General features: G+C 41.5%; 1 protein-coding gene and 2 long non-coding RNA genes across 4 annotated transcripts in view; 2 read left to right on the forward strand and 1 right to left on the reverse strand.

Annotated features, from left to right (window-relative positions):
• LOC309622626 overlaps nucleotides 1–27,257 on the forward strand; it is a 169,232-nt gene that overhangs the window by 24,262 nt on the left and 117,713 nt on the right. The window lies entirely within an intron of this gene.
• LOC309622569 lies at nucleotides 422–6,733 on the reverse strand. Its single transcript, XR_014240985.1, has 3 exons — nucleotides 5,724–6,733; nucleotides 3,072–5,362; nucleotides 422–1,255 (listed from the first exon to the last, which is right to left on the reverse strand). It is a non-coding gene; the product is annotated as an uncharacterized lncRNA (long non-coding RNA).
• HEXB (hexosaminidase subunit beta) overlaps nucleotides 2,536–27,257 on the forward strand; it is a 39,627-nt gene continuing 14,905 nt past the window's right edge. Inside the window, exons 1-5 of one of the 2 annotated variants that reach the window (XM_082377453.1) lie at nucleotides 2,536–2,938; nucleotides 6,740–6,885; nucleotides 11,149–11,214; nucleotides 16,408–16,454; nucleotides 16,745–16,855. In XM_082377453.1, the coding sequence (XP_082233579.1) occupies nucleotides 2,679–2,938; nucleotides 6,740–6,885; nucleotides 11,149–11,214; nucleotides 16,408–16,454; nucleotides 16,745–16,855 (630 nt within the window). In that variant the 5' untranslated portion in view covers nucleotides 2,536–2,678. The remainder of the gene's footprint in view (nucleotides 2,939–6,739; nucleotides 6,886–11,148; nucleotides 11,215–16,407; nucleotides 16,455–16,744; nucleotides 16,856–27,257) is intronic. The other variant, XM_082377454.1, reaches the window with a different exon arrangement.

A 27,257-nucleotide genomic window follows, 5' to 3' on the forward strand; every position in this document is an offset into this window, starting at 1 on the left:
CTTTCCTTCACCACAGTCCAGTGTCAGTAGATTGGCTTTACTGTGTGAGGGCAAGTGAACCCACATTTGGTTTGGTAGCAATACGATAACATGTATGAATCTTAAAAAAATTATGCTGAGTAAAATAAACAGGACCAAAGAAGAGAACATACTGTATGGTTCTATTTCTTTAAAATTTTAGAGAACGCAAACTAATTTTTGGTTACAAAAGCAGATCAGCAGTTGTCTGGACAGGAGGTGAGGTGGGAGTGGGGTGAGGGTAGAGAGGGCAGGGGCAGGGGGCAGGGACTGCGGAAGGCAGGAAGAAACTTTCGGGGGTGATGGATATGTCCATTATCTTGATTGTGGTGATGGCTCCACTGTTACATACATAAAACTTACCAAACTGTACACTTTGAATATATGCAGTCTATTGGATGTCAATTATACTCAAGAAAGTTGTAGAAGAAAAAAAAAAAAAAAAAAAGAATCACCCTCATCTTCTACCTGCTGATTCTTAGTTAATAGATCTGGGCCTGAACTCCAGCATCAGTGTTTTTCCTAAGCTCCAAGGTGAGCCTGAGGCATAGTGAGGTTGAGGACCGCTGGATATCTGAGCTGCTTCCTGGTTCTCAGATTCTGTCTCTTTGGAATGGGAGAATTCCTTGGTGGATACTAGGAAAGTATTTTCTTGCCCGTGTGGAGTCTGGCACCTTGGTAAAACCAGGAAGGAACCCCTCCTTTGCTGCTGGTTACTCCTGCCTCTCTTCTCATGCTAGGACTCGGGGCTGATGAGGTCTAGGTGGTTTGTTCTCCTGGAGGTTCCTGTCTGAGTTCCTTCTGCTGTCCCAACGTATGTGATGCTTGTTCTCAGGCCGTATACTCTACCCCAACCCACTCTGGTACCATGACATGATGAAGTGTCAAAAGGGGTCACCATGTCTCCCCTCATCCCCATGCCTGTGCAGGCCATTTCAGGTACGTGCCCCCTTGCTCAGATGGGGCAGTTCTCCAGGGCAGCCCATGGTTCCTTCTTCTAACCAGCACATTTTCAACAAAAGGAAGCAGCTCCTGTTTAGCGCTCTTCTGAAGGCTCCTAGCCGAATTTTCTGGTCCTCCACACACCACACCACACTTCCCAGAGCATTTCCATGAGTGCCAGCTGCCTGCAAGTCCTAGTGAAAAGTGAAGCCTCATTCAGTGTCAGCTTCGCATTTCGTGTGTGGTTCTCTTGGAATCGCTCAGCCTCTGAAGCTGCAGACCAGACTGGATGACTCTGGCAGGGAACAAACCAAATGCTAGTTCCTAACTCCCAAGAACTTGGCTCTTCCCTAGAAGACAAACTCCTCACCTCTCTCTAGACCTCTTCATGTGGAGAGCAGGGCAGGTTAATGTTCAGGTCTGGCAGCAGTGCCCTCCTAGTAAACCCTGCCCTGGGTAGCTAGTGCCATCTCTTCTCACATAAGAGATGTTCTCTGACAGGCCCTGGTTCATCTCCACACATCAAGTCCTTCGGTCATTACATTTCTCATTTCCCCCCAGTTCAGATTCCTCCATCATAACGTCTCACATTCCATGACAAATTGGGGATGGTGGGAGGAGGGTAAGAAGGAGGGGTAGGAGATAAATTTTATTCTAGGGACAATGGGAAAAAAGCCATTGACATGTATTGAGTAAAGAAGTGACATGACTTAGTTTACCTTTTACAAGGAAGACTTTGGCAGCTAGCTGTGTTTCCACACTGGTTGAGGTAGGGGTGAGGTCAGTGGTACAAGCAGCAGGTGGAAAGATCTTTCCAGGTCAATATCTAAAGGTCTACCTCATTCTTTTTTAATTTCTGGGGGGAAACTAGGGGTCAGGAGGGATTATATTAACACCAGCAACAAAGGAATGTAAGGTCTAGGAACATGCCTAACAAGAAATAAGAAAGCCCAGGTAAAGTAGACTATGGGACTTTGGCGACAGGCATAAAACAACTTTATAAATTCAGAGATTATGTCTAAGTGGAAAGATTCAATATTGCACATTCTCTCTCAAAATATCTTCGGCCTAACTTTTTTTTTTTTTAGTATTTATTTATTTATTTGGCTGCGCCAGGTCTTAGTTGCGGCGTGCGCGATCTTAGTTGCCGGCTGTGCGATCTAGTTCCCCCCCAGGGATATAACCGGGCCCCCTGCACTGGGAAAGGGGAGTCTTAACCACTGGACCACCAGGGAAGTCCCTATCTTCTGCCTAACTTTTAACCTCCCATCTGTTCAAAACTCTGTCCTGAGGGGTTCTGATGGGAGGCTTTAATAATTAAAGCTCTACTGCAGTTATAGAAAAGTCCAGACTGAGGGGCAAATAACCACCCGGTTATCTGGTGTTAGGGGTGGGGGAAGTTAGGTGCTCGTGGCGTGCGTTGTCACTAAGTCCAGAGGCCGGAAGGAGAGCGCGAGCGCTGCAGGCACGAAACCAGCGGTCGACTCCGCGCCTGGCAGAGTCCGGGGTTGGGCTGGGCGGGGAGGGCAACTGGGGCGGGGCGGGGCGGGACGGTGGTCGCTCTGGAGGCGGAGCCGGGGCGGAACACACAGTCAGCTGACTCCGTGACTCGCGCGCGCTCCGCGCTCCCCCCTCCCCGGCCGGGGAAGAGAAGTCAGGTACCGGGGCGGCGGCTCGGGCATACCCGGCCGACCGCGGAAGAGAGCAGCTGAGCAGCCATGGAGCATCGCGGGCTGGGGTGGCCGAGGCTACCCAGGCTGCTGGAGCTGCTGGCGGCGCTGGCGGCGCTGGCGGCGCAGGCAGTGCGCGCCTCCGCCGTCGCCGCCGCCTCGCCGGACCTGTGTCTTTGGCCCATGCCTCTCTCCGTGCAGACCACCCCGCGCGTGCTGCACCTCTCTCCCGACAACTTCTTCTTCGGCCACAGCTCCACTTCCAAGGCCGGCCCCTCCTGCTCACTGCTGCAGGAGGCGTTTCGGCGGTGAGTGCTCCCGACGGGCGGCCGGGCGGGAAGGGGACCCGGAGACTCCGGGACGGGGAGGGACAGACCACCCTGGGACGCAGTGCAGGCGCGGGGGGGGGGGCGAGAGGAGGAACACCTGAGCGCTTCTTACCACCCGCACAGCCATCCAGCCGCGCCGGCGCTCTGATCTCCCTTTGACAGGGGAGGAAACAGTCTCCGAGTCAGCCAGTGACCCCACCAAAGTCACAGGTCTAGAAGATGGCAGAGCCGGCTCGAACCAACACGAACTGAAACCCAAGCACTTCCCCTTCCCCTCCTGCCTCCTAAGGAACTTCCTGGGTGCTCTGGAACCCTGCTTTGAGTGCGGGATACTGAGTGGAAGGAATAGGTTGCTCAGTCAGTGGCCGTGTTCGCCTCGGAGGGGAGAATGCGGTAGACGGAGAGGAGGGAGGGAAATGGCAGTTTATTTGAAGGGAGTTCTGAGAGGAAGATGAGTGCTTAAAGCTTGGGGACCAGGGGTTCCCCAAAGTTGCTTGTCATTTATAGGCCATCTCTCCCCCTCCCCAAATCTGGTTACAATTCAGATGGCAGGAAGTCCGTAGGTTGGAGCACTGCCCAGAACTCCCCTTCCCTTCCCAAATCTCTCTTCCGTGCAAAATGCTGAATATTTTCACCTAACTACTTTGATATGGTCGCTGCGCTGCAGTATCTGCTTCTCTGTTTCCCAGAAACACTTATGTGCTTGCTCTCCCAGCTTCTTGTTTAGATCTTTAGCACCTCACATTTCCACAGCCCTCATGTCTGTAAACCCGTTGGCCACAGGGTGAATTGTGTAGTGAGGAGGGAGCCCACAGTGCTAGCTTTTTGGGGTTTTTTTGCTTTTTTAAATTGATGTAAGGTTGATTTACAGTGTAGCGTCACAACGCTAGCTTTGCTAACTGCACCATGTACAAGACAGATTGCACTTGGGGAGATGTTTCAGTAAGGCTCACTCTGCGACCTGTGTGGGCAGGACTGTCCTGAAGGTGTTCAGTGCCCCGAAGGATTGTAGTTTGGTGCTGACAGTACTACCCCTTTTCTCCCTCAGATTTTGGTCTCTGTTCCTAGAGGTCATTATAGTTTAATCGTGCCTGCAGGACACCAAGCAGTTGGTGGAAAGATGCAAAACTAGTTTAATAACACCTGCTGGCCCCAGGTAGGCCTGGAGCATAGGCTTAGCCTGAAGAGTCTCAAGAAGTTGATGGCAGAGATGGTTTCTTCTCCTTCGGTTGTGTACAATTAAAGGGACCTTGTGGCCCTCAGTTTAGATGCATACTCCAATGAGCCTTTGGTGTTGAATCTGTTAACAGGTCAGAATGGCTAGAGTCTGGGTGAAGAAGTAAAATCAGGGTGGTTGGTTGCCTTGGGATATTGAGAAGGAAAAAGTACCTGCAGGCCATCTAATGGAAGATCATGACTAGGAAATCTTTTAAAAACAAACACACCATATTTGCTTCGGGACTCAGTTCATAAAATTGGATTTTCCTTCTGTGCCATCCTGCTAGTAAAATAAGGACTCGGTAATAAGCTGAAGTGATATGAGTATGGCAAGAAAGCGTGGATGACTTAAGTTAACCATGGTTAGATAACCAGAACTTGAATCAGCTGTGAGATGGTTTAAAAACAAATCTTGGCATCTCAAGGCAGTGCAGGTAATTATCTGACGATTGCCTAACTAATTCGTGCCATGTGTGTGAAGCAGCTATTAATTATACCCTGCATTGTTAGGAAGCAGGTTATAAAACATTAGTCCTATATGGGGATATATGTATAGCTGATTCACTTTGTTATAAAGCAGAAACTAACACACCATTGTAAAGCAATTATACTCCAATAAAGATGTTAAAAAAAATAAAACATTAGCCCTTATGGCTAAGACTTGAAAGCATTCTGGTGAGCATTCTAGGAACTCAGGAGGGGCGGTATCTACTTCAGGGTAAAAGCATGATGGGGTTGTTCCAGAAGCTCTAGGCCGTGGGGAACACACAGGTTTGTTCAGATTCTCGTAGCTCCTGTCTCCTGAAGAGCCCAATTTTTATCTCAAACCCTGCTTTGAAACACTATGCATTTTGCAGGCAGAGTTCTGTCTGTTTGGTACATGGCTGCTTCCTCAGCTTCTAGAACAAGATCTATCACATGCTAGTTACTCATTTTTTTTTTAATGAACAAATAGCTTTGCTCCCTCAGTTCCTGAAAAGCTAAATTAACCCACATACCTTGCACACCACTGCGCCAGAACCCTTTGAGTTTTCTGTTAGAGTTTTAATATCCAGAGCCAAGATTTTCCTTATTTGGGACAAGCCAGCACCTAACTCAAATCTCAAAGCTGCTGGCAGCTTTAATTTCCCTTAAAAAATTTTTTTTAAATTTGTGGTAAAATATACATAAGATTACTATCTTAACCTTTTTTTTTTTTTTTTTTTAGTATATGTGCTGCCGAAGCAAGCACTTAACCATTTTTTTTTTTTAAATTTTATTTATTTATTTATTTATTTATGGCTGTGTTGGGTCTTCGTTTCTGTGCGAGGGCTTTCTCCAGTTGCGGCAAGCGGGGGCCACTCTTCATCGCGGTGCGCGGGCCTCTCACTGTCGCGACCTCTCTTGTTGCGGAGCACAGGCTCCAGACGCGCAGGCTCAGTAATTGTGGCTCACGGGCCCAGTTGCTCCGCGGCATGTGGTATCTTCCCAGACCAGGGCTCGAACCCGTGTCCCTTGCATTGGCAGGTAGATTCTCAACCACTGCGCCACCAGGGAAGCCCTTAACCATTTTTAAGTATACAGTTTAGTGATCTTAATTTCCTTTTGAATCTGTCAAGGTTTTCCTACGAAAAAGGTCCTCAGCGCCTTCATCTGTTCCACTGTCTCACTGGTTTAACTTCCATACACTCACTTCCAAGTTCATCAGAACTCTCCCAGCTCTTCTTACTTCCCTGGAAAAACACAAGATGGTCTTACATATAAGTAGCATACACAACCTTCTGGCTTATCAAAATCTATTAAATATAGGCTTTGAAGCCTGTGTGATCTTTTATCTTCTAGCACCTTCAAATGTTTATTTAATATCCTCTTCCTCTGCTATTCGGGTACCAGCAGAAGGTAAATTTTCAAGGCCCTAGTGAGAATTCTGTGGTGTTTGTGTATTAGCTAGGATACTTTTGTTGGAAGGTAACAGGAACCCTGACTCAATCTGGCTTGAGCAAAAAGAAAACCTATTATCTCACGCATTATGGAAATATAAAAGCAGGCAGGATTTCAGGGCTGGTTGGCTAAGTGGCTCAACAGTATGATTAGGAAATCCGTATTCTTTCCACCTCTGCTCTGCCATCTTTGGTGTGGCTGCAACTGGTTTAGGTATCGCGTACAGAGAAAGTTTTCTTCTTGTGGCTCACTTAGGAGAGGAAGCGTCCTCCCACCCCTGCCCCATCACTGGTCAGAATTGACTTGCACACCCAGGATTATTAGTTTGATTATTGGTTCTTAATGGGGACTTCATAGGAGTCACTTGGGATTGTGGCAGGGGGACTTTTAAAATCTTTGTGCCTGGATCATGCTCTCAGAGATTCAGATTCTGATTCTGATTCTGAAGGTCTGGACATCAATACTTGTTTGCAAAAAGCCCTCCATGTGATTCTAATGTGCAGCTTGGGGTGCGAGCCTCTAGTTGGACTGATATGGGGTAGCAGGGATTTGAGGAGTCAACGACAGTGTCTGCTACCACATATGTATTTAAAACTTGGCTACAGTGCTTTAAAATTTTGTTTGAATTTCTCTCTCACGCAGATATTATGACTATATTTTTGGTTTCTACAAGTGGCACCATGGCTCTGCTGATCTTCGTGTTGGAGTGGAGTTGCAGCAACTTCAAGTCTCAGTTGTCCTGGACCCAGAGTGTGACACTTTCCCCAAGATCTCTTCGGATGAGTCCTGTGAGTACCTATGTCATGTGAATGTATTGTGAACAAAGCTGCTTGTTACAGACTCGAGTGCTAGAAGCTGGCTCCACGCCATGAACTATTGTGAGCTCTTGACCAGTGAGTTTATAATTCCTATTTTTAAAATTACCATTAGGGGACTTCCCTGACGGTCCAGTGGTTAAGACTCCACACTTCCACTGCAGGGGGCACAGGTTCGATCCCTGGTCGGGGAACTAAGATCCCACGTGCCGTGAGGTGTGGCGCAAAAAAAAAGAAAATTACCATTAAAGTCTGATGGCAAGACGAATAGATAATTGTTGTAGGAGATCTTTAAGTACAGTAAGTGAAGAGGAGGAAATAAATTACTCATAACCCCAGCACTCAGAGTTAACCACTGTTATTTCAGATTTTTTTTTTTTTGCAGAGTGATACATTTAAATATTTTATAGATATAAATAGAAGCATATGATAAACAATGGCATGAAAAAGGAGTACTGTACCTGTGGTTTTTCTGTTTTGCATAACAATCCATTATAAACATGTATTTCACTAAATATTTTTCTATGACAGCATTTTTAGCGTCTGAATAATGTTCTACCAACTGTACAGATGTATCAAAACTTACTTGGCTTATCCCTGATTTTTGGGCATCTAGGTAGTTTATTTTGAAGACAAGCCTGTGCTTATAGGCATGCTCTCTTTTTTTTTTTTTTGGCTGTGCTGCAAGGCATGCGGGATCTTAGTTCCCCGACCAGGAGCTGAACCCCTGCCCCCTGTAGTGGAAGCACGGAGTCTTAACCACTGGACCGCCAGGGAAGTCCTGGCATGATCTCTATTTACAATTTAATTTGACACAAAGATAATGCAGAACTGGGAGGGGTGAAGCGTTTCATTTTCATTTATATTTATGTTGTATTATATATGTTTCATCTTCATTTATATTGATTGACAATGTAATCAACATTTAGCTACATGATTCTTTTTGTTTGCCTAAAACATTATTCTCTAAGGCTTTTCCTAAATTGTTCTAGAAGGAATAAACAAATGGGCAGCCCTTTTCCATAGAGTGTACTGACTGGGAATAATGTGGAATTGTATCAAGGAATCAAAGAAGAGCAATGGGTGATATAAGATTAGTGCAGAAAGAGCAGACTGGTGAGTCAGGTGTAAAAATAGAAAGGAAAATGCATATCTTAGAGAAAAGAGTGACTCCTTTGTTCTCAGACTGCCTCACAGACAGTTAAGTACATCTCTTCATCCTCTCGATAGAGATGAGATTTCTTAATACATCTCTGAAAAATAACTTAATTTCTCTTCAATTCTGTAGCTGTTCTTAGAAGAGAAACAGGATGATTTGCCAACATTAGCCATGTGATTTTACTGGACACTTTATTAATTAGGTTTTGCAATCTGAATTGAGAAATGGTCATTAAATTACCAAGGGATCTTTGCTGACAGGCAATACAATGACATACTGTAAATTCCAAAAAATGGAACATATCGAGGCTGGGGAGTTATAGCCTATCTTCCATTCAGCTTTGCAAACCCTCTTTTTTCTGAAAGGGAAGCTTCTGGAGACAAGCTGCCTGTGAAATTTTCTGGTTAAAGGATAAACTAGTTTTAAACTAGTTGATGATGATGATGATAAAAGTAGCACACACAAATGGAAATAACAAGATATCAACCGTTGTCCAAGAGGATGAGGAAATCTTGGAGAAAGTGACAAGTGTTACAGCATCATCATCAATTAAAATAAAAATGTGCATACCCTCAGAACCAGAAATAGACTAATTTCTACCGTAGAGAAATAATTACATACATCAAGAATGTTCCATGCAGTTTGCCTGCAGTGATGAAGATTTATAAGCAAAACTAAATGTTCATCACTAGAAGAATGGCTAAATATATCTTGTCAGTTGACACTAGAGAATACTATACAACAATTAATAAAGAAGTGGAGTTATAAAGAACAGATGTGGAGAACTTGCGAAGATAAATTGCTGAGTTGGGCAAAGAAATTTATATAATGTGTACAGGAGGATACCATTTATATACCAACATATACAAAAGAAAGCACACATAAAGCAATACTGCATTTTCTTGTTACACGTATGTGTATGAAAATGCCTAAGAAAAGGCCTGATATTTCTTTCCTCTGAGGAAAATAGGGGGAGTTGAGTGGGCATCTCAAAGGGGATTTTAGCCTTATCTGTAACATTTTATTATTTTAAAAAGAGGAATCCATTACTGCTATTTGTATGTATACCCTTCAAAACCACAGTGTGGTGCAAAAAGTACAGAAAGGGATAACTGAAAAAAAAGGTGCCTCCTATCCCCTGTCAGGGAGGTAATCACTGTTAACACTAAGAATTTGGCTTTGAAATAAAAATTGAAATTCTATAGCTTATTTGTCCATATATTTAGAAACCAAAATCTCCTTCTAACTGCTTTGTATCTGCAGTTTTTGCGTTGAGTTGAATCAGAATCCTTTTAAATATCAGCCCGCCCTCAGCTATTGGAAAATAATTGGCATCAGGTACATGCCACATGTTAATGATTTTAGATAACTCTTCAGGCTGACTAATTCCAGGAGATCTCAGAACGGTAATGTGGCAAAAACTGGCTTTTAAACAGTGACCTGTGGAACGGTGAGCTCTATCTAGATAGCTAACTTAGAATTTGGTACAGAGGGGGAGAATCGTGGTTAGACTGTGGTCATAATAGCTATAGCATCCTTAGCCTGGCCTTTAGCTAACTCATGACTCTCTTCTTCTGATGGCAAAGGCTGCCTTGTCAGAAGACTGTCACCTGATTACTTGCTGTTGATAGAACGGTTTTCCCTACCTGTAGCCAATTATCATGGGACAGCCTGGGGCGGTCGGAGTGGTGGAGGAGGAGGATGCAGCCCAGATACGCTATTAAATCATTAACCTGCAGCCCTTGAGTGTCTTTACCGTGGCAAAGTCTGCATCTGTCACACCCCTTTAGCTTTCGATCTCTCTGTGCTTTCTGGTGCTTTCCTTTATCTGTGGATGATTCCATCCCAAACCTCTCCAAAGACTAAGATGACTATTGGGGCAACCTCAGGCAGAGTATGATTTCAAGGATTGAGAGATTAGTGCCGCCTTTGCCCAGAAGCAGCCAACTGGAGCCCCGTTTTAGATGGGTGTGAACTTTTTATTGAGTGGGACAAAGCTGAATTAAGCTATAGTGAGTTAAGAAGTGAGTCTTAAGGAAGATTTAGGATAATGTTGGGGGAAGGTAGGTACAGGGCAAGTAGGGGAGCACAGGGAGAGAAGGGACAGAGTAGAGAAGACTCTCTGGCTTTAGAGGGAGTGGAAGATTGAGTGATACTGGAGGCTTCACCAAGGAATTATGGGCACTGAGGAGTTTGCACTTTTGACTTAAATTCTTAGCTTAAGTAGGACCCTCCTTTGTAAAGGGGTAGTTGGAGAGAATAACTCTCCTGCAGGGGAAAATGAGGAATCATGGAGGTGACACCCAAGTTCCTGACTTGAGCAAATCAGCTGGTCGGAGTGTGGTGCACGATGAGCCCGGAGCCCAGCAGGTGAAAGAGGGAAGAGTTCAGAGTGGGGCATGTGGAGTTAAAGGAACCTATAGGACTTCTAAGTGAGGATGTACAGGAGGCAGTTGGAGAAACAGGTCTGGAGCTCAGGAGAAAAGAATGATCCAGAAATACCAATTATATGTTTAGGGAAATGTATTAAAGGGATTAAAAACATTTTTTTCTTCCAGTTTTATTGAGATATAATCGACAGCACTGTTTAAGGTGTACAGCATCATGATTTGACTTACACACATCATGAAATGATTATCACAGTAAATTTAGTGAGCATCCGTCACCTCATATAGATACAAAGTTAAAGAAAGAAAAAAAATTGTTTTCCTTGTGATGAGAACTCTTAGGATTTACTCTCTTAACAGCTGTTATATACTGCATCCAGCCCTGTTAACTGTATTCATCATGTTGTGCATTACAGTCCTAGTACTTATGTTATAACTGGGAGTTTGTACCTTTTGACCACCTTCATCCAATTCCCTCTCCCCCCACCACCCGCCTCTGGTAATCACAAACCTGATCTCTTTTTCTATGAGTTTGTTTGCTTTTGAAGTATAATTGACTTACAACACCATGTTAGCTCCTGTTACACAACATGGTGATTCGATATTTCTACACATTTTAAAATGATCACCATGATAAAAGTCTAGTTACCATCTGTCACCATACAAGAAACATTTTTTTTTCCAATACAGATACTTTACTTGTGAAAGGACCAGTGGCCTCGCTCACTGCCAACAGAGTTTGGGGAGTATTACGAGGTGAGTTCTATGTGGTTTCATTGTTATTTTCTAGTAAGGAAATATTTTCAGTTGCCACTTTGGGAAATGAAGCACAGCAAAACTTTGCTTCCTTGGACCCTTTATAGAATGATTTGCTGGGTATTTCCAAAACAATTTCCATTAAATATATACCACTTAAAGCATGGGAGAAAGATCATTTGACCTTTTAAAAATGCTTGAAGGTTATTACATTCATAATGCTGTAATTCATTGATGTTCTTGGGACTATAATTTTTTTTTAATTTATTTATTTTATTCATTTATTTTTGGCTGCGTTGGGTCTTCGTTGCTGCGCGTGGGCTTTCTCTAGTTGCAGTGAGGCTATTCATCATTGCGGTACGTGGGCTTCTCATTGTGGTGGCTTCTCTTGTTGCGGAGCACAGGCTCTAGGTGCGCGGGCTTCAGTAGTTGTGGCACGTGGGCTCAGTAGTTGTGGCTCATGGGCTCTAGAGTGCAGGCTCAGTAGTTGTGGCGCATGGCCTTAGTTGCTCCACGGCATGTGGGATCTTCCCGGACCAGGGCTGGTAGGCGGATTCTTAACCACTGCGCCACCAGAGAAGCCCCGGGACTATAATGTTTATAGAGTTATAAATGGCTCTGACCTGCTCTGATTAAGGAATTTTGTTTTATCATCACTTCTTGCTGCCTTCCGTAGCAAGCATTTCCCTTCTGCATTTGTTTATACATTCAAACAAAAGTATACTCACATATTTTTTTCTGAACCAACCTATTAGTGCAGAAGCATAAAAACAAAGAGAATAATCATTTTCCCAATAAAACATGTCCAACTGTCCATGTAGTGGTGATGTTTTCAGCTTGATATGGTAAGATGCTAGTGATGTAGATGCAGCATAAATGCATGTGCCATCGCATGTGAGAGTCCTTAGCAACTCAACTTGGTTCTTCTCCACTGTCTCCTCATGGGAGTTGTACTTGATCTCATCACCAGCTTTCATCTGAATCCACTGGGGAATGGGACAATTCTGCTTCTGTTTCTTGGCCAGGAATCACTTGATCCTGGGAGTCTTGTGAGAAGACAAGGTCAGGAACAGAGTCAACCATACACACCATGATGGCTGAGAAGAGAACCCTTCCCCCATTTTAAATTCCTGTGGATTTAGAAATATAACAAAGTTTGCAGGAATAGCATGAAAAGATAAAAATATACTCTAGAGTGTTTGGAGGTGGTGGGCAGAGAGGAACCTTAAAAGCTTTTCCTGTGACTTTCAGTCTGAACTTCAAAGTTCGGGCATTGGGACATTTATTTTTGCTGTTCAAAAGCTGCTGTTGGGCTTCCCTGGTGGCGCAGTGGTTGAGAATCTGCCTGCCAATGCAGGGGACACGGGTTCGAGCCCTGGTCTGGGAAGATCCCACATGCCGCGGAGCAGCTAGGCCCGTGAGCCACAACTACTGAGCCTGAGCGTCTGGAGCCTGTGCTCCGCAACAAGAGAGGCCGCGATAGTGAGAGGCCCGCGCACCGCGATGAAGAGTGGCCCTCGCTTGCCGCAACTGGAGAAAGCCCTCGCACAGAAACGAAGACCCAACACAGCCAAAAATAAATAAATAAAGAAATTTATTTTAAAAAAGCTGCTATTACCTCTTCTTTTAAGTAGATAAGATTTTGTTGTACTGGCTTCCAAATTAGTATAGTTTTGAGAAAGGAGAGTAATTTTCTTTAATGTGAGCAGGCCAACCAAAGTTATTAAAAATAAAGAAGGCTTTGGATTTGACTCAGGTTGAGTGTTATCTAGAATAAAATGATCATTGTTACTGCTATATGTTTTGTAGTCATAATAATAATGGTATGATTGTAATCATTGTTACTGCTATATGTATTATAGTCATAATAATATTGGTATGATTATGATCTTATTTCAAAATATGACATGAAAATAGCTATAGATGTTTACCGCAAATGTAACTACAAACATTATAATGTAGATCATTTACATATAATGTTATGTGATTTTAAGCTTTTGTCGGTCTGATGTGCCTGTCTTGTCTGGGGCCTGTTAGGGAAAACAGAAGTTTTTTGATGTTTGCCCTGATCCACGTCAAAATAATAGAACTTTTGAGAGCATTTTGGGAATCTAGTCCAGGAAGGCCTTATTTTCTGCTTACTGTCAGACTTTGAAAGTAACAAATGTGCTCTAAATGATAATTGAGTGTATTGCCACTTAACAAAATTCCAAAGTTATTCCTCCTGGTATGGGCCTGTATTGGGGGTGAGAGGGAGGCATAGCAAAAATGACTTTGAACTTTTTATTCTTTCCTATTTCCTATATTTTTGAGGTATAATTGACATAACATTATATTAATTTTAGGTATACAACACAATGATTTGATATTTGTGTATAATGCAAAATGATCACCACAGTAAGTTAACATCATCACCACACATAGTTAGAAAAATATTGTTTTTCTTATGATGAGAACTTCTAAGATTTTACTCTTTTTAAGCAACTTGCAAATAGGCAACACAATATTTATTAACTATAGTCACCATGCTGTACCTTACATCCCTAGGACTTATTTATAAACGAAAGATTGTACTTTTTGACCCCCATCACCCATTTTGCCTACCCCCTATCCCCGTCTCTAGTAACCAGAAATCTATTCTTTATATTTATGAGCTTGGTTTTTGTTTGTTTGTTTAAGATTCCACATCTAAGTGAGATCATTCAGTATTTGTCTTTCTCTTATTTCATTTAGCATAATGCCCTCAAGTTCCATCCATGTTGTCCCAAATAGCAGGACTTCCTTCTTTCTATGGCTGAATGATATTCCATTGATATGTATACCACATCTTTATCCATACATCCATTGATGGACAGGTTGTTTCCATATCTCGGCTATGGTAATGCGGCAGTGAACATAGAGGTGCATATATTTGGGGGGTTAGTGTTTTGTTTTCTTTGGATAAATACCCAGAAGTAGAATTGCTGGATCATGTGGTAGTTCTATTTTTAGTTTTTTGAGGAACCTCTGTACTGTTTTCTGTAGTGGCTGCACCAGTTTACATCCCTGTGAACAGTGCATGAGGGACCCTTTTACTTCACGTCCTCACCAACCCTTGTTATTTCTTGTGTTTTTGGGTGTGAGGTGATATGTTACTGTGGTTTCGATTTGCATTTCCCTGATGGTTAGTGATGTGGAGCACCTTTTCATATATCTGTTGGCTATTTATAGGTCTTCCTTGAAAAAATATCTGTTCACATCTTCTACCCATTTTTTAATTGGATTGTTTGTTTTTTTGCTATTGAGTTGTATGAGTTCTTTATATATGAACCCCTTAACACATATATGATTTGCAAGTATCTTCATCCTTTGGTAGATTGCCTTTTCATTTTTCTTGGAGGGGGGAGATAAAGGGCTGTCATTCATTCATTCATTCATTCTGCACTGGGTCTTAGTTGCAGCACGTGGGATCCTCTTTTTGGCATGCGGGATCCTTAGTTGCGGCATGCAAACTCTTAGTTGTGGCATGCACGTGGGATCTAGTTCCCCGACCAGGGATCGAACCTGGGCCCCCTGCATTGGGAGCATGGAGTGTTACCCACTGGACTACCAGGGAAGTCCCAGATTGCCTTTTCATTTTGTTGGTGATTTCCTTTGCTGTGCAGAAGCTTTTTACTTTGGTGTAGTCCCACTTGTTTATTTTTGCTTTTCTTTCCTTTGCTTTTGGTGTCATATCCAAAAAATTAAATCTTTTTAAAATGTTTGGTAGAATTCACCAGTGAAGCCTTCTGGTCCTAGACTTTTGTTTGTTGGGAGATTTTTGATTACTGATACAATCTCCTAGTAATCAGTTTGCTCAAGTTTTCTGTTTCTTCATAATTCAGTCTTGGTAAGTTTTCTCTCTCTAGGAATATATTCGTTTCTTCTAAGTTGTCAGATTTGTTGGCATATAGTTTGTCATAGAAGTCTCCTGTGATCTTTCGTATTTCTGTGGTATGTTGTCACATCTTCTCTTTTGACTTTGAACTACAGGCAAACCTTGGAGATATTGTGGGTTTGGTTCCAGACTACTGCAGTAAAGTGTCTATCTCAATAAAGGGAGTCACACAAATTTTTTGGTTTCCCAGTGGATATCAAGGTTATGTTTACACTATATTGTAGTCTTTTAAGTGTGCAATAGTATTATGTCTAAAAAAAGCAAGGTACATACCTTAATTTAAAAATACTTTATTGCTAAAAAATATTGATCATCATCTGACAATGCAGAGTTGCCACAAACCTTTGATTTGTAAAAAATGCAGTATCTGTGAAGTGCAATAAAATGAGGTATGCCTGTATTCTTTTTTTAAAAACTTAATTTATATATTTTTTAATTTATGGCTGCATCGGGTCTTAGTTGTGGCACGCGGGATCTTCACGGCGGCATGCGGGATCTTTCGTTGTGGCGCATGGGTTTCTCTCTAGTTGTGGCGTGCAGGTTTTCTCTCTCTAGTTGAGGCATGCAGGCTCAGTAGTTGTGGCGCGCGGGCTTAGTTGCCCTGCGGCATGTGGGATCTTAGTTCCCTGACCAGGCATTGAACCCGCATCCCCTGCATTGGTCCAGTGGATTCTTTACCACTGGACCACCGGGCAAGTCCCTATGCCTGTATTCTTAGGTTAAAATCTTCCTTGGCAATATAGTTGTCAGCTAGAATGATGAATTTTGGTAAAGTCAAGGCCAGATAGAGGAGTTGGCCTGTAATATAGAGAACAATCCACTTGAATAAAAATTTTTGGTCAGGAGATAGTCTTTGCAGGTATAAATAAAACACTGTAAGTTGGGCCTTTATTTATAGTTTCATGATGTTTTCTGAGCCTCTTTGCCCTCTGTTAAGTTTAGGTACCTTCTAAAGTGCCTATAATATTTTATGATAAAAATTCTTTCTTACAGTGCTATAAATTTATTAAGGAACTGGCATTTTGTTTTATTAAATCACTATTTTGTGTTTATCATTCAGACAAAACCAAGGGTATGGGTACAGTGAAGTAAAGGATTTTTATTAGATGGCACAGGGATTTTTTAAAATTGAGCTTTGATTTTAGAAAATATGTTACAGGGCATATGTATAACATATTTAATTTTATTTGCCTTTTCTGGTTATGGTTCTGTGTATGGATAATACATCTTTTATTGTCTCTTTTATAAATTAATGCAATAAATTTTACTTTCCCTAGGCTTAGAGACCTTTAGCCAGTTAATTTATCAAGATTTTTATGGGACTGTAAGTATGATTATTATATGTTACTAACATTATTGGGTAGATATAATACTATAGGAAAAATATTAACTTTTTAGCTTCTTGAATGTTTTTTGTTTATTGCTTCTTGAATGCTTTTTCTTCCCAAGTGTGTATCTTATCTGGTAAATGTATATTTCATACTTTTTTTTGGTTTTAAATTAATCTTTTATCCAATACTTGCATAGATAGGTATAATTTATTTATTACGTAAATAAAATGAGTACACATTTTATCTAAGACAAAATAAATAAAAATTTTCTTTTGTCTTTTAGTTCACTGTCAATGAATCCAACATTGTAGATTCTCCAAGGTTTCCTCATAGAGGAATTTTAATTGATACATCCAGACACTTTCTGTCCGTTAAGAGTATTTTTAAAACTCTGGTAGGTAATTATTTTATTTTAATCCACTGTCTATTCTGAAGATGTGTCCTTTAATGTTGTTACTTTACGTTGGTTACATATGCTGTTGTGCAGGTTGGAACAGGGGATTCATTTTCCATATACTAAGTATAAGCACTGGGCTTTCTTCCCTCCCTCCCCTGGGAAGTGTATTTCCTCTGCTGAGAAGTGGAGGCTCCCTTAGGGAATCACTCTCTTGTTTTCATTGGGGTGGGAGAGGGGCTTAACCAGTATTCGGTCAGCATTGTTAAGAGAAAGACTCAGTTTTAATAGTGCCCATTGGCCCTCTGTGAATCATTTGTCAAATCATGGGTCTAGACTTCTGGTTAGGAATATATGGTCATTGTACCTCTAGTTGGCTTTAATTTTGTGATCTCCACTTACATTTTTTAAAGTGGCCTAGAAAGGAATCTGAGAGCAGCTTCATACCTAAGGAAGAGTGTTCCAAAGGAATATGGAACTTCAGGTGGTGGGAGCTGGGGGGCAAGGTGGACATTAACTATTTTCTCTTAAGGACTTTTCATTGGTTCATCCCCACCATCACTGCCAGTTTGTAAGGATCGGGAGGTTTTCTTGACATATTTTTCTGCACCTTCACCTGATCATTTATGAGCACACTATGTTATAAAAAAATTATTTTTACGTTTACATTAAAACCCTGAATTTCTTTCTCCAAAAGACATTATTGTAATTTTTATGAAAGAAATGTATGCTTAGTATAAAAAGTTTGAACATAGATATGCATAAAATAAGTAGCAATCCCATAATTTCATTTACCAAAGATTGACATAAATTTTTATGTCCCATTTATCTCATTTTAAACTTAAAAAATGAATATCTTAATGTATAATATGACTTCTTTTTTTACTGAAATATAGTTGACATACAACATTATGTTAGTTTCAGGTGTACTAAATCATGATTTGACATTAGCATACATTATGAAACGATCATCATGATAAGTCTAGTATCCATCTGTCCCCATACAGAGTTATTACAATATTATTACATCCCCATGACTTATTTATTGTATAGCTGGAGGTTTGTTCCTCTTAATCCCCTTCACCTATTTTCACCCACCCCCTTACCCTCCTCCCTCCTGCCAACCACTCTGTATGAGTCTACTTTTGTTTCATTTTGTTTTGTTCTTTAGATTTCACATATAAGTGAGATCATTGATATTTGTCTTTCTCTGTCTGATGTATTTCACTTAACATAATATCCTCTAGATTTATCCATGTTGTCACAAAGGCAAGATTTCATTTTTTTATGGCTGAGTCTTCTCTGTGTGTTTTGATTGGAGAATTTAGTCCAATTACATTTAAAGTAATTATTGATATGTACTTACTGCCATTTTGTTAATTGTTTTGGGGTTGTTTTCATAGTTCTTTTTTGTTCCTTTCATCATCTTTTGCTCTCTTCCCTTGCCATGTGATGACTATCTTTAGTGTTATGTTCGGATTTCTTTCTTTGTGTGTGTACCTATTAATAGATTTTTGATTTGTAGTTAACTGTGTGTGTGTGTGTGTGTGTGTGTGTGTGTGTATATATATATATATATATATATATATACACACACATATACATACATATATATATATGTATAGTTTTATATACATGATTAGGTTATATATACATGATTATTGTAAGTTGACGATCTCTTAAGTTCAAACGTTCTAACAACCCTACGTTTTTACTCCACCTCTCACATTTAATGTTTTTGACATCATATTTTACATCTTTTTGTTTTGTGTATCCCTATGCTACTTATTGTGGATATAGATGATTTTTATTACTTTTGTTTTTTAACCTTCCTACTAGCTTTTTAGATGATTACCCTACTACCTTTACTGTATGTTTGCCTTCAGCAATGATATTTTTCATTTTGTAATTTTCATATTTCTAGTTATGGTCTTTTCTGCTTAGAAAAGTCTTTTTAACATTTCTTGTAAAGTTGGTTTCGTGGTGCTGAACTCTTTTAGTTGTCACTTGTCTGTAGAACTCTTATCTCTCCTTCAACTCTGAATGATAGTCTTGCTGGGCAGAATATTCTTGGTTGTAAGTTTTTTACCTTTCATCACTTTGAATATGTCATGCCACTCCTTCTGGCCTGCACAGCTTCTGCTGAAAAGTCAGCTGACAGTCTTATGGGAGTTCCCTGGGAAGTAACTAGTTGCTTTTCTCTGGCTGCTTTTCAGATTCTCTGTCTTTAATTTTTGCCATTTTAATTGCAATGTATCTCGGTGTGGTTGTCTTTGGGTGACCCTGTTTGAGATTCTTTGTCTTCCTGGACTGTATGTCTGGGTGTTTCTTTTCAGATTAGGGAAGTTTTCAGCTATTATTTCTTGAAATACATTCTCTGCCCCTGTCTCTCTTCTCCTTCGGGGACCCCTATAGTGTGTATGTTATTATCCTTGATGTTGTCCCAGAGGTCTCTTACACTATCCTCATTTAAAAATTTTTTCTGTTCAACTTGGCCGATTTCCACTACTCTGTCTTCTAGTTTGCTGATCTGTTCCTCTCTATCTACAAATCTATTATTGATTCCTCCTAGTGTATTTTAAATTTCATTTACTATATTCTACAGCTTTTTGGTTCATCTTTATATTTTCCAACTGTCTATTAAAATTCTGTGTTCATCCATTCTTAGGTTCAGTGAGCATCTTTATGATCATTACCTTGAACTCTTTTTTGGGTAGATTGCTTATCTCTACTTCGTTTAGTTCCTTTTCTGGAGTCTTGTCTTGTTCCTTTGTTTAGAACATATTCCTCTGTGTCCACATTTTGCCTAATTCTCTGTTTATTTCTAGGTATTAGGTAGGTCAGCTACATTTCTCAATATTGCGGAAGTGGCCTTATGTAGAAGATGTCCTATGGGGCCCAGCAGTGCACTCCTCTGTGGTCACCAGAGCCACCTCTAGGGGTGTCCCCTATGTGGGCTGCATGGGCCCTTCTGTTGTGGTACGGCTGACTACTGTGAGTACACTGGTAGGCAGGGCTGGCCCCTGGACCAGTTGGGTGCCAGGCCCCGCCTCCTATGGTGGCTGCTGCCCTGTGGGTGGGCAGAGCTGGGTCTTGGGGCAGCTGGCTATGGGGACCAGGGTTCCTGGGACTGGTGCTGGCCTGTTGGTGGGCAAGTAAGCCCCTGGTGCTGACAGTCTAGAGGGAGGACTCCAAAATAGCACTTGACAGCACCACTGTCCTCGTGGTACAACAAGCTCCCTGAAGTGGTTCCCTGCAGTGTCTTTGTTCCCAGGGGGAGTCCCAGTTGTCTCCTGCCTCTCTGAGAGGCTAAGATCAGCAAGTGGGTCTGACCCAGGCTCCTTACAAATTACTGCCTCTGACTTGGGACTCAGAGCCTGTAAGATTTTAAATGTGTTTTGTTTTGTTTTTCAATTGGAGGATAATTGTTTTACAATGTTGTGTTAGCTTCTGCTGTGCAACGAAGCAAATCAGCCACATGTATACCCATATCCCCTCCCTCTTGGACGTCCCTCCTGCCCTCTCCATCCCACCCATCTAGGACATCACAGAGCACCGAGCTGAGCTCCCTACGCTATACAGCAGTTTCCCACTAGCTATCTATTTTACACATGGTAGTGTATTTATGTCAAACCTAATCTCCCAATTTGTCGCACCCTTCCTTTCCCCTCCCTATGTCCACGTGTCTGTTCTCTACGTCTACGACTCTATTCCTGCCCTATAAATAGGTTCATCTGTACCATTTTTTCTAGATTCCACATATATGTGTTAATATATGATATTTGGTTTTCTCTTTCTGGCTTACTTCACTCTGTATCACAGACTCTAGGTCCATTCACGTCTCTACAAATGACCCAGTTTCGTTACTTTCTATGGCTGAGTAATATTCCATTGTATATATGTACCACATCTTCTTTATCCGTTCATCTGTTGTTGGACATTTAGGTTGTTTCCATGTCCTGGCTATTGTAAATAGTGCTGCAGTGAACATTGGGGTACATGTGTCCTTTTGAATTATGGTTTTCTGAGGGTATATGCCCAGTAGTGGGATTGCTGGGTCATATGGTAGTTCTATTTTTAGTTTTTTAAGGAACCACCATAATGTTCTCCATAGTGGCTATATCAGTTTACATTCCCACCAGTGTGCAAAAGGGTTCCTTTTTCTCCATACCCTCTCCAGCATTTGATGATGGCCATTCTGACTGGTGTGAGGTGATACCTCATTGTAGTTTTGATTTGCATTTCTCTAATAATTAGTGATGTTGAGCATCTTTTCATGTGCCTCTTGGCCATCTGTATGTCTTCTTTGGAGAAGTGTCTATTTAGGTCTTCCGCCCATTTTTTAATTGGGTTGTTTGTTTTTTTGCTGTTGAGCTCCATGAGCTGTTTGTATATTTTGGAGATTAATCCTTTGTCAGTTGCTTCATTTGCAAATATTTTCTCCCATTCTGAGGGTTGTCTTTTCGTCTTGTTTATGGTTTCCTTTGCTGTGCAAAAGCTTTGAAGTTTCATTAGGTACCATTTGTTTATTTTTGTTTTTACTTTCATTACTTTAGGAGGTGGGTCAAAAAAGATCTTGCTATGATTTATGTCAAAGAGTGTTTTTCCTATGTTTCCTCTAAGAGTTTTATAGTGTCCGGTCTTACATTTAGGTCTTTAATCCATTTTGAGTTTATTTTTGTGTATGGTGTTAGGTAGAGTTCTAATTTCATTCTTTTACATGTAGCTGTCCAGTTTTTCCCAGCACCACTTATTCAAGAGGCTGTCTTTTCTCCATCATATGTTCTTGCCTCCTTTGTCATAAATAAGGTGGCCATATGTGCGTGGGTTTATCTCTGGGCTTTCTATCCTATTCCATTGATCTATATGTCTGATTTTGTGCCAGTACCACACTGTCTTGATTACTGTAGATTTGTAGTATACTTTGAAATCGGGGAGCCTGATTCCTCCAGCTCCATTTTTCTTTCTCAAGACTGCTCTGGCTATTTGGTGTCTTTTGTGTTTCCATACAAATTGTAAAATTTTTTGTTCATTCACTTATTCATTCTTTTGCCTCTAATTCTGTGAAGAATGCCATTGGTAGTTTGATAGGGATTGAATTGGATCTGCACATTTCTTTAGTCATTTTCACAATATTGATTCTTCCAATCCAAGAACATGGTATGTTTCTCTATCTGTTTATGTCATCTTTGATTTCTTTCATCAGTGTTTTATCATTTTCTGAGTATAAGTCTTTTGCCTCCTTAGGTAGGTTTATTCCTAGGTATTTTGTTCTTTTTGTCATGATGGTAAATGGGATTGTTTCCTTAATTTCTTTTTCTGATTTTTTTGTTGTTAGTGTATAGGAATACAAGAGATTTCTGTGCATTAATTTTGTATCCTGCAACCTTACCAAATTCATTGATTAGTTCTAGTAGTTTTCTGGTGGCATCTTTAGGATTTTCTATGTATAGTATCATGTCATCTGCAAACAGTGAGAGTTTTACTTCTTCTTTTCCAATTTGTATCCCTTTTATTTCTTTTTCTTCTCTGATTGCCATGGCTAGGACTTCCAAAACTACATTGAATAAGAGTGGCGAGAGTGGACATCCTTGTCTTGTTCCTGATCATAGTGGAAATGCTTTCACCATAGTGAAATTTTTTCACCATTAAGAAGGGTGTTTGCTGTGGGTTTGTCATATATGGCTTTTATTATGTTGAGGTAGGTTCCCTCTATGCCCATTTTCTGCAGAGTTTTTATCACAAATGGGTGTTAAATTTTGTCAGAAGCTTTTTCTGCATTTATTGAGATGATCATGTAGTTTTTATTCTTTAATTTACTAATATGGTGTATCACATGGATTGATTTGTGTATATTGAAGAATCCTTGCATTCCTGGGATAAATCCCACTTGATCATGGTGTATGATCCTTTTAATGTGTTGTTGGATTCTGTTTGCTAGTATTTTGTTGAGGATTTTTGCATCTATGTTCATCAGTGATGTTGGTCTGTAATTTTCTTTTTTTTTATATCTTTGTCTGGTTTTGGTATCAGGGTGATGATGGCCTCGTAGAATGAATTTGAGAGTGTTCCTCCCTCTGCAGTTTTTTGAAGAGTTTGAGAAGGATAGGTGTTAGCTCTTCTGTAAACGTTTGATAGAATTCACATGTGAATCCATCTGGTCCTGGACTTTGTTGGAAGATTTTTAATTACACTTTCAATTTCATTACTTGTGATAGGTCTGTTTATATTTTCTAATTCTTCCTGGTTTAGTCTTGGAAAATTGTACCTTTCCAAGAATTTGTCCATTTCTTCGTGGTTGTCCATTTTATTAGCATATAGTTGTTTGTAGTAATCTCTTATAATCCTTTGTATTTCTGCTGTGTCAGTTGTGATTTCTCCTTTTTCATTTCTAGTTTTATTGATTTGCATCCTCTCCTTTTTTTTCTTGATGAGTCTGGCTAAAGGTTTATCAATTTTGTTTTTCTTCTCAAAGAACCAACTTTTAGTTTTATTTTTCTGTGCTATTGTTTTCTTTGTTTCTATTTCATTTATTTCTGCTCTGATCTTTATGATTTCTTCCTTCTACTGACTTTGGGTTTTCTTTGTTCTTTCTCTAGTTACTTTAGGTGTAAAGTTAGATTGTTTATTTGGGATTTTTCTTGTTTCTTGAGGTGAGATTGAATTGCTATAAACTTCCCTCTTAAAACTGCTTTTGCTGTGTCCCATAGGTTTTGGGTCATCGTGTTTTCATTGTCGTTTGTTTCTATGTATTTTTTAATTTCTCCTTTGATTTCTTCAGTGATCTCTTGGTTATTTAGTAGTGCACTGTTTAGCCTCCATGTGTTTGTGTTTTTTACAGTTTTTTTCCTGTAATTGATATCCAGTCTCATAGCATTGTGGTCAGAAAAGATGCTTGATACGATTTCAATTTTCTTAAATTTCCTGAGGCTTGATTTGTGACCCAAGATGTGATCTATCCTGGAGAATGTTCCCTGTGCACTTGAGAAGAAAGTGTATTCTGCCACTTTCAGGTGGAATGTCCTATAAATATCAGTTAAATCTGTCTGGTCTATTGTGTCATTTAAAGCTTGTGCTTCCTTATATATTTTGTTTGGACAATCTGTCCATTGGTGTAAGTGGGGTGTTAAAGTTCCCTACTATTACTGTGTTACTGTCTATTTCCCCTTTTATGCTTGTTAGCATTTGCCTTATGTATTGAGGTGTTCCTATGTTGGGTGCATAAATATTTATAATTGTTATATCTTCTTCTTGGATTGATCTCTTGATCATTATGTAGTATCCTTCCTTATCTCTTGTAACAGTCTTTATTTTAAAGTCTGTTTTATCTTATAAGATTATTACTACTCCAGCTTTCTTTTGATTTCCATTTGCATGGAATATCTTTTTCCATCCCTTCAGTTTCAGTCTGTATGTGTCCCTAGGTCTGAAGTGGGTCTCTTGTAGACAGCATATATATGGGTCTTGTTTTTGTATCCATTCAGCCAGTCTGTGTCTTTTGGTTGGAGCATTTAATCCATTTATATTCAAGGTTATTATCGATATGTATGTTCCTATTACATTTTATTAATTGTTTTGGGTTTTTTTCTTCTCTTGTGTTTCCTGACTAGAGAAGTTCCTTTAGCATTTGTTGTAAAGCTGGTTTGATGGTGCTGAATTCTCTTAGTTTTTGCTTTTGTCTCTAAAGTTTTGTCTGTAAAGCTTTTGATTTCTCCGTCAAATTTGAATGAGATCCTTGCTGGGTAATCTTGGCTGTAGGTTTTTGTCTTTCATCACTTTAAGTATATCCTGCCACTCCCTTCTGGCCTGCAGAGTTTCTCCTGAAAAATCAGCTGATAACTTTATGGAGATTCCTTTGTACGTTATTTTTTGCTTTTCCCTTGCTGCTTTTGATATTTCTTCTTTGAATTTAATTTTTGTTTGTTTGATTACGTGTGTCTTGGTGTGTTTTTCCTAGGGTTTATCCTGTATGGGACTCTCTGCTTCCTGGACTTGGGTGATTATTTCCTTTCCCATGTTAGGAAAGTTTTCCACTATAATCTCTTCGAATATTTTCTCAGACCCTTTCTTTTTCTCTTCTTTTTCTGGGACCCCCTATAATTCAAATGTTGGTGTGTTTAGTGTTGTCCCAGAGGTCTCTGAGATTGTCTTCAATTCTTTTAATTCTTTTTTCTTTATTCTGCTCCTTGGCAGTTATTTCCACCATTCTGTCTTCCAGTTCACTTATTCATTCTTTTGCCTCAGTTATTTTGTTACTGATGCCTTCTAGTATATTTTTCATTTCAGTTATTGTGTTGTTCATCTCTGTTTATTTGTTCTTTAGTTCTTCTAGATTTTTGTTAAACATTTCTTGTATTTTCTCGATCCATGCCTCCATTCTGTTTCTGAGATTCTGGATCATCTTTACTATCATTACTCTGAATTCTTTTTCAGGTAGGTTGCCTATTTCCTCATTTATTTGGTCTTGTAGGTTTTTTACCTTACTCCTTCATCTGTGACATATTTTTTTGTCATCTCATTTTTTTTTTTTCTGGGGTGGGATTGTGTTCCTGTGTTACTGGTTGTTCAGCCTGAGGCTTCCAGCACTGGAGTTTGTAGGCTGTTGGGTAGAGCTGAGTCCTGGTGCCAAGATGAGGACCTCTGAGAGACCTCACTCCAGTGAGTTATTCCCTGGGGTCTGAGGTCCTCTGTTAGTCCAGTGGTTCAGACTTGGAGCTCCCACCACAGGAGCTCAGGCATGACCCCCAGCTTGTGAACCAAGATCCTGCAAGCCATGCAGGGCAGCAAAAAAAAAAAAAAAAAAAAAAGGAGCTGAAGAATAACAGAGTAAAAAAGAAAATAAGATTAGAAAACTAACAGATATGTTAGAAGAAATAAAAATATAGATGAAACAGCAACTGGAAGGTAAAAAAGCCAAAAAAGAGGAGGGAAAAAAAAGCTGGAGAAGACCTTAGCTCTGGGAGGCGGGGTTTAGGTGGTGGGCGGGGCCTATGCTTAGGACCCACGGAGCTGAAAAGGCCCTTCGGGTGTGGGTCTTAGGTTCAGTGTAGCAGGAGGGGCCCAGGAGTGCCTCTGGCCTTGAGGGCGGAGGACCAGGTCTGGGACTCCAGCAGGCTCCCTGGGCCTGAGTGGGCAGGGGAAATGCTAGACGCATTCCCCCCGATCCGCCGATCCTGGAGGGTCCCTCCCCGTTGGCCTCTATCCTTCTCCCCACCCCCCTCCTATGCCCCTAGGCCCCATGGCCAGAGGGGGCCCTGGAAAGCAGGAGACCAGACCTGGAAGCCCAACAGGCTTCCCAGGGCCAAGTGGGCAGGGGAAATGCCCGCCAGGCCTCCCCTGATCCTCCGGTCCTGGGGGTTCCCCCGCCACCATCTGCCTCCTCTTTCCCGCTCCTCCCTCCCTCCCGCACCCCTAGGACCCGCGAGGCCTGAGGGGGCCCTGGAGAACAGAGGACCAGGCCCAGGAGCCCAGCAGGCTTCCCGGGGCCTCAGTGGGTGGGGGAAACGCCTTCCGCATCTCCCTTGATCCTCCAATCCCAGAGGGCCCCTCCCCATCCACCTCTCCTCTTCTTCCCGCCTCTGTCCTACAACCCTAGGAACCACGTGGCCTGGAGGGGGCCTCAGAGAGTGGAGGCCCTGGCCCCGGAGCCCAGCAGGCTTCCCCGGGCCTGATTGGGCAGGGAAACACTAGGCATGCTCCCCACTGATCCTCCAAGCCCCTGAGGGTCCCTCCAGGTGTGGGAACCCCTCCCCTCTCCCACCCACCCCTCAGGGGTGCCTGTCCTGTCCGGCCTCCACTTCTCCTCCCCCCTCACTCCCCAGCATGTCCTACCCGGTTGCTCGGGGGTTCCTCCCATCTCCTGGGGCATCGAGGTCCCCCACCAACATCTGCCAGGTGCCCTAGTTGTGGGGAGATGTGAACTCCTCATCCTCCCACACTGGAGGAGGAATCTACATATGCTTTTTAAGAGCACAATCTGTTTCCTACAGCCTGCCAGCTCATCCATATGCAAGCCCTGCTGGCCTTCAAAGCCAGATGTTTTGGGGGGCTCGTTTTCCCGGTGTTGGACCCCAGGCTGCAGAGCCTGATGTGGGCTCGGATTCCTCACCCCTTGGGGAGAACTTCTGCAACTGTGATATCCTCCCATTTGTGGGTCCCATAGTCTGGGGTGTGGGTCTTGACCCACCTGCCTGTCTCCTTGTGGTTTCTTCTTTATACTGTTAGTTGTGGAAAAATCTTTTCTGCTAGTTTTCAGGTCATTCTCATCAATAATTGCTCTGTTAATAGTTGTAATTTTGGTGTGTCTGTGGCAGGAGGTGAGCAAGAGGGTTTTCCTGCTCTGCCATTTTGGCCACATCATAAGGAGAAGGGAGGCTATAAGTTTTGATTCTCTGATAGGGCA

Source organism: Balaenoptera borealis (assembly GCF_965194805.1).
Source record: "Balaenoptera borealis genome assembly, chromosome: 2".
Lineage (NCBI taxonomy): Eukaryota > Metazoa > Chordata > Mammalia > Artiodactyla > Balaenopteridae > Balaenoptera > Balaenoptera borealis.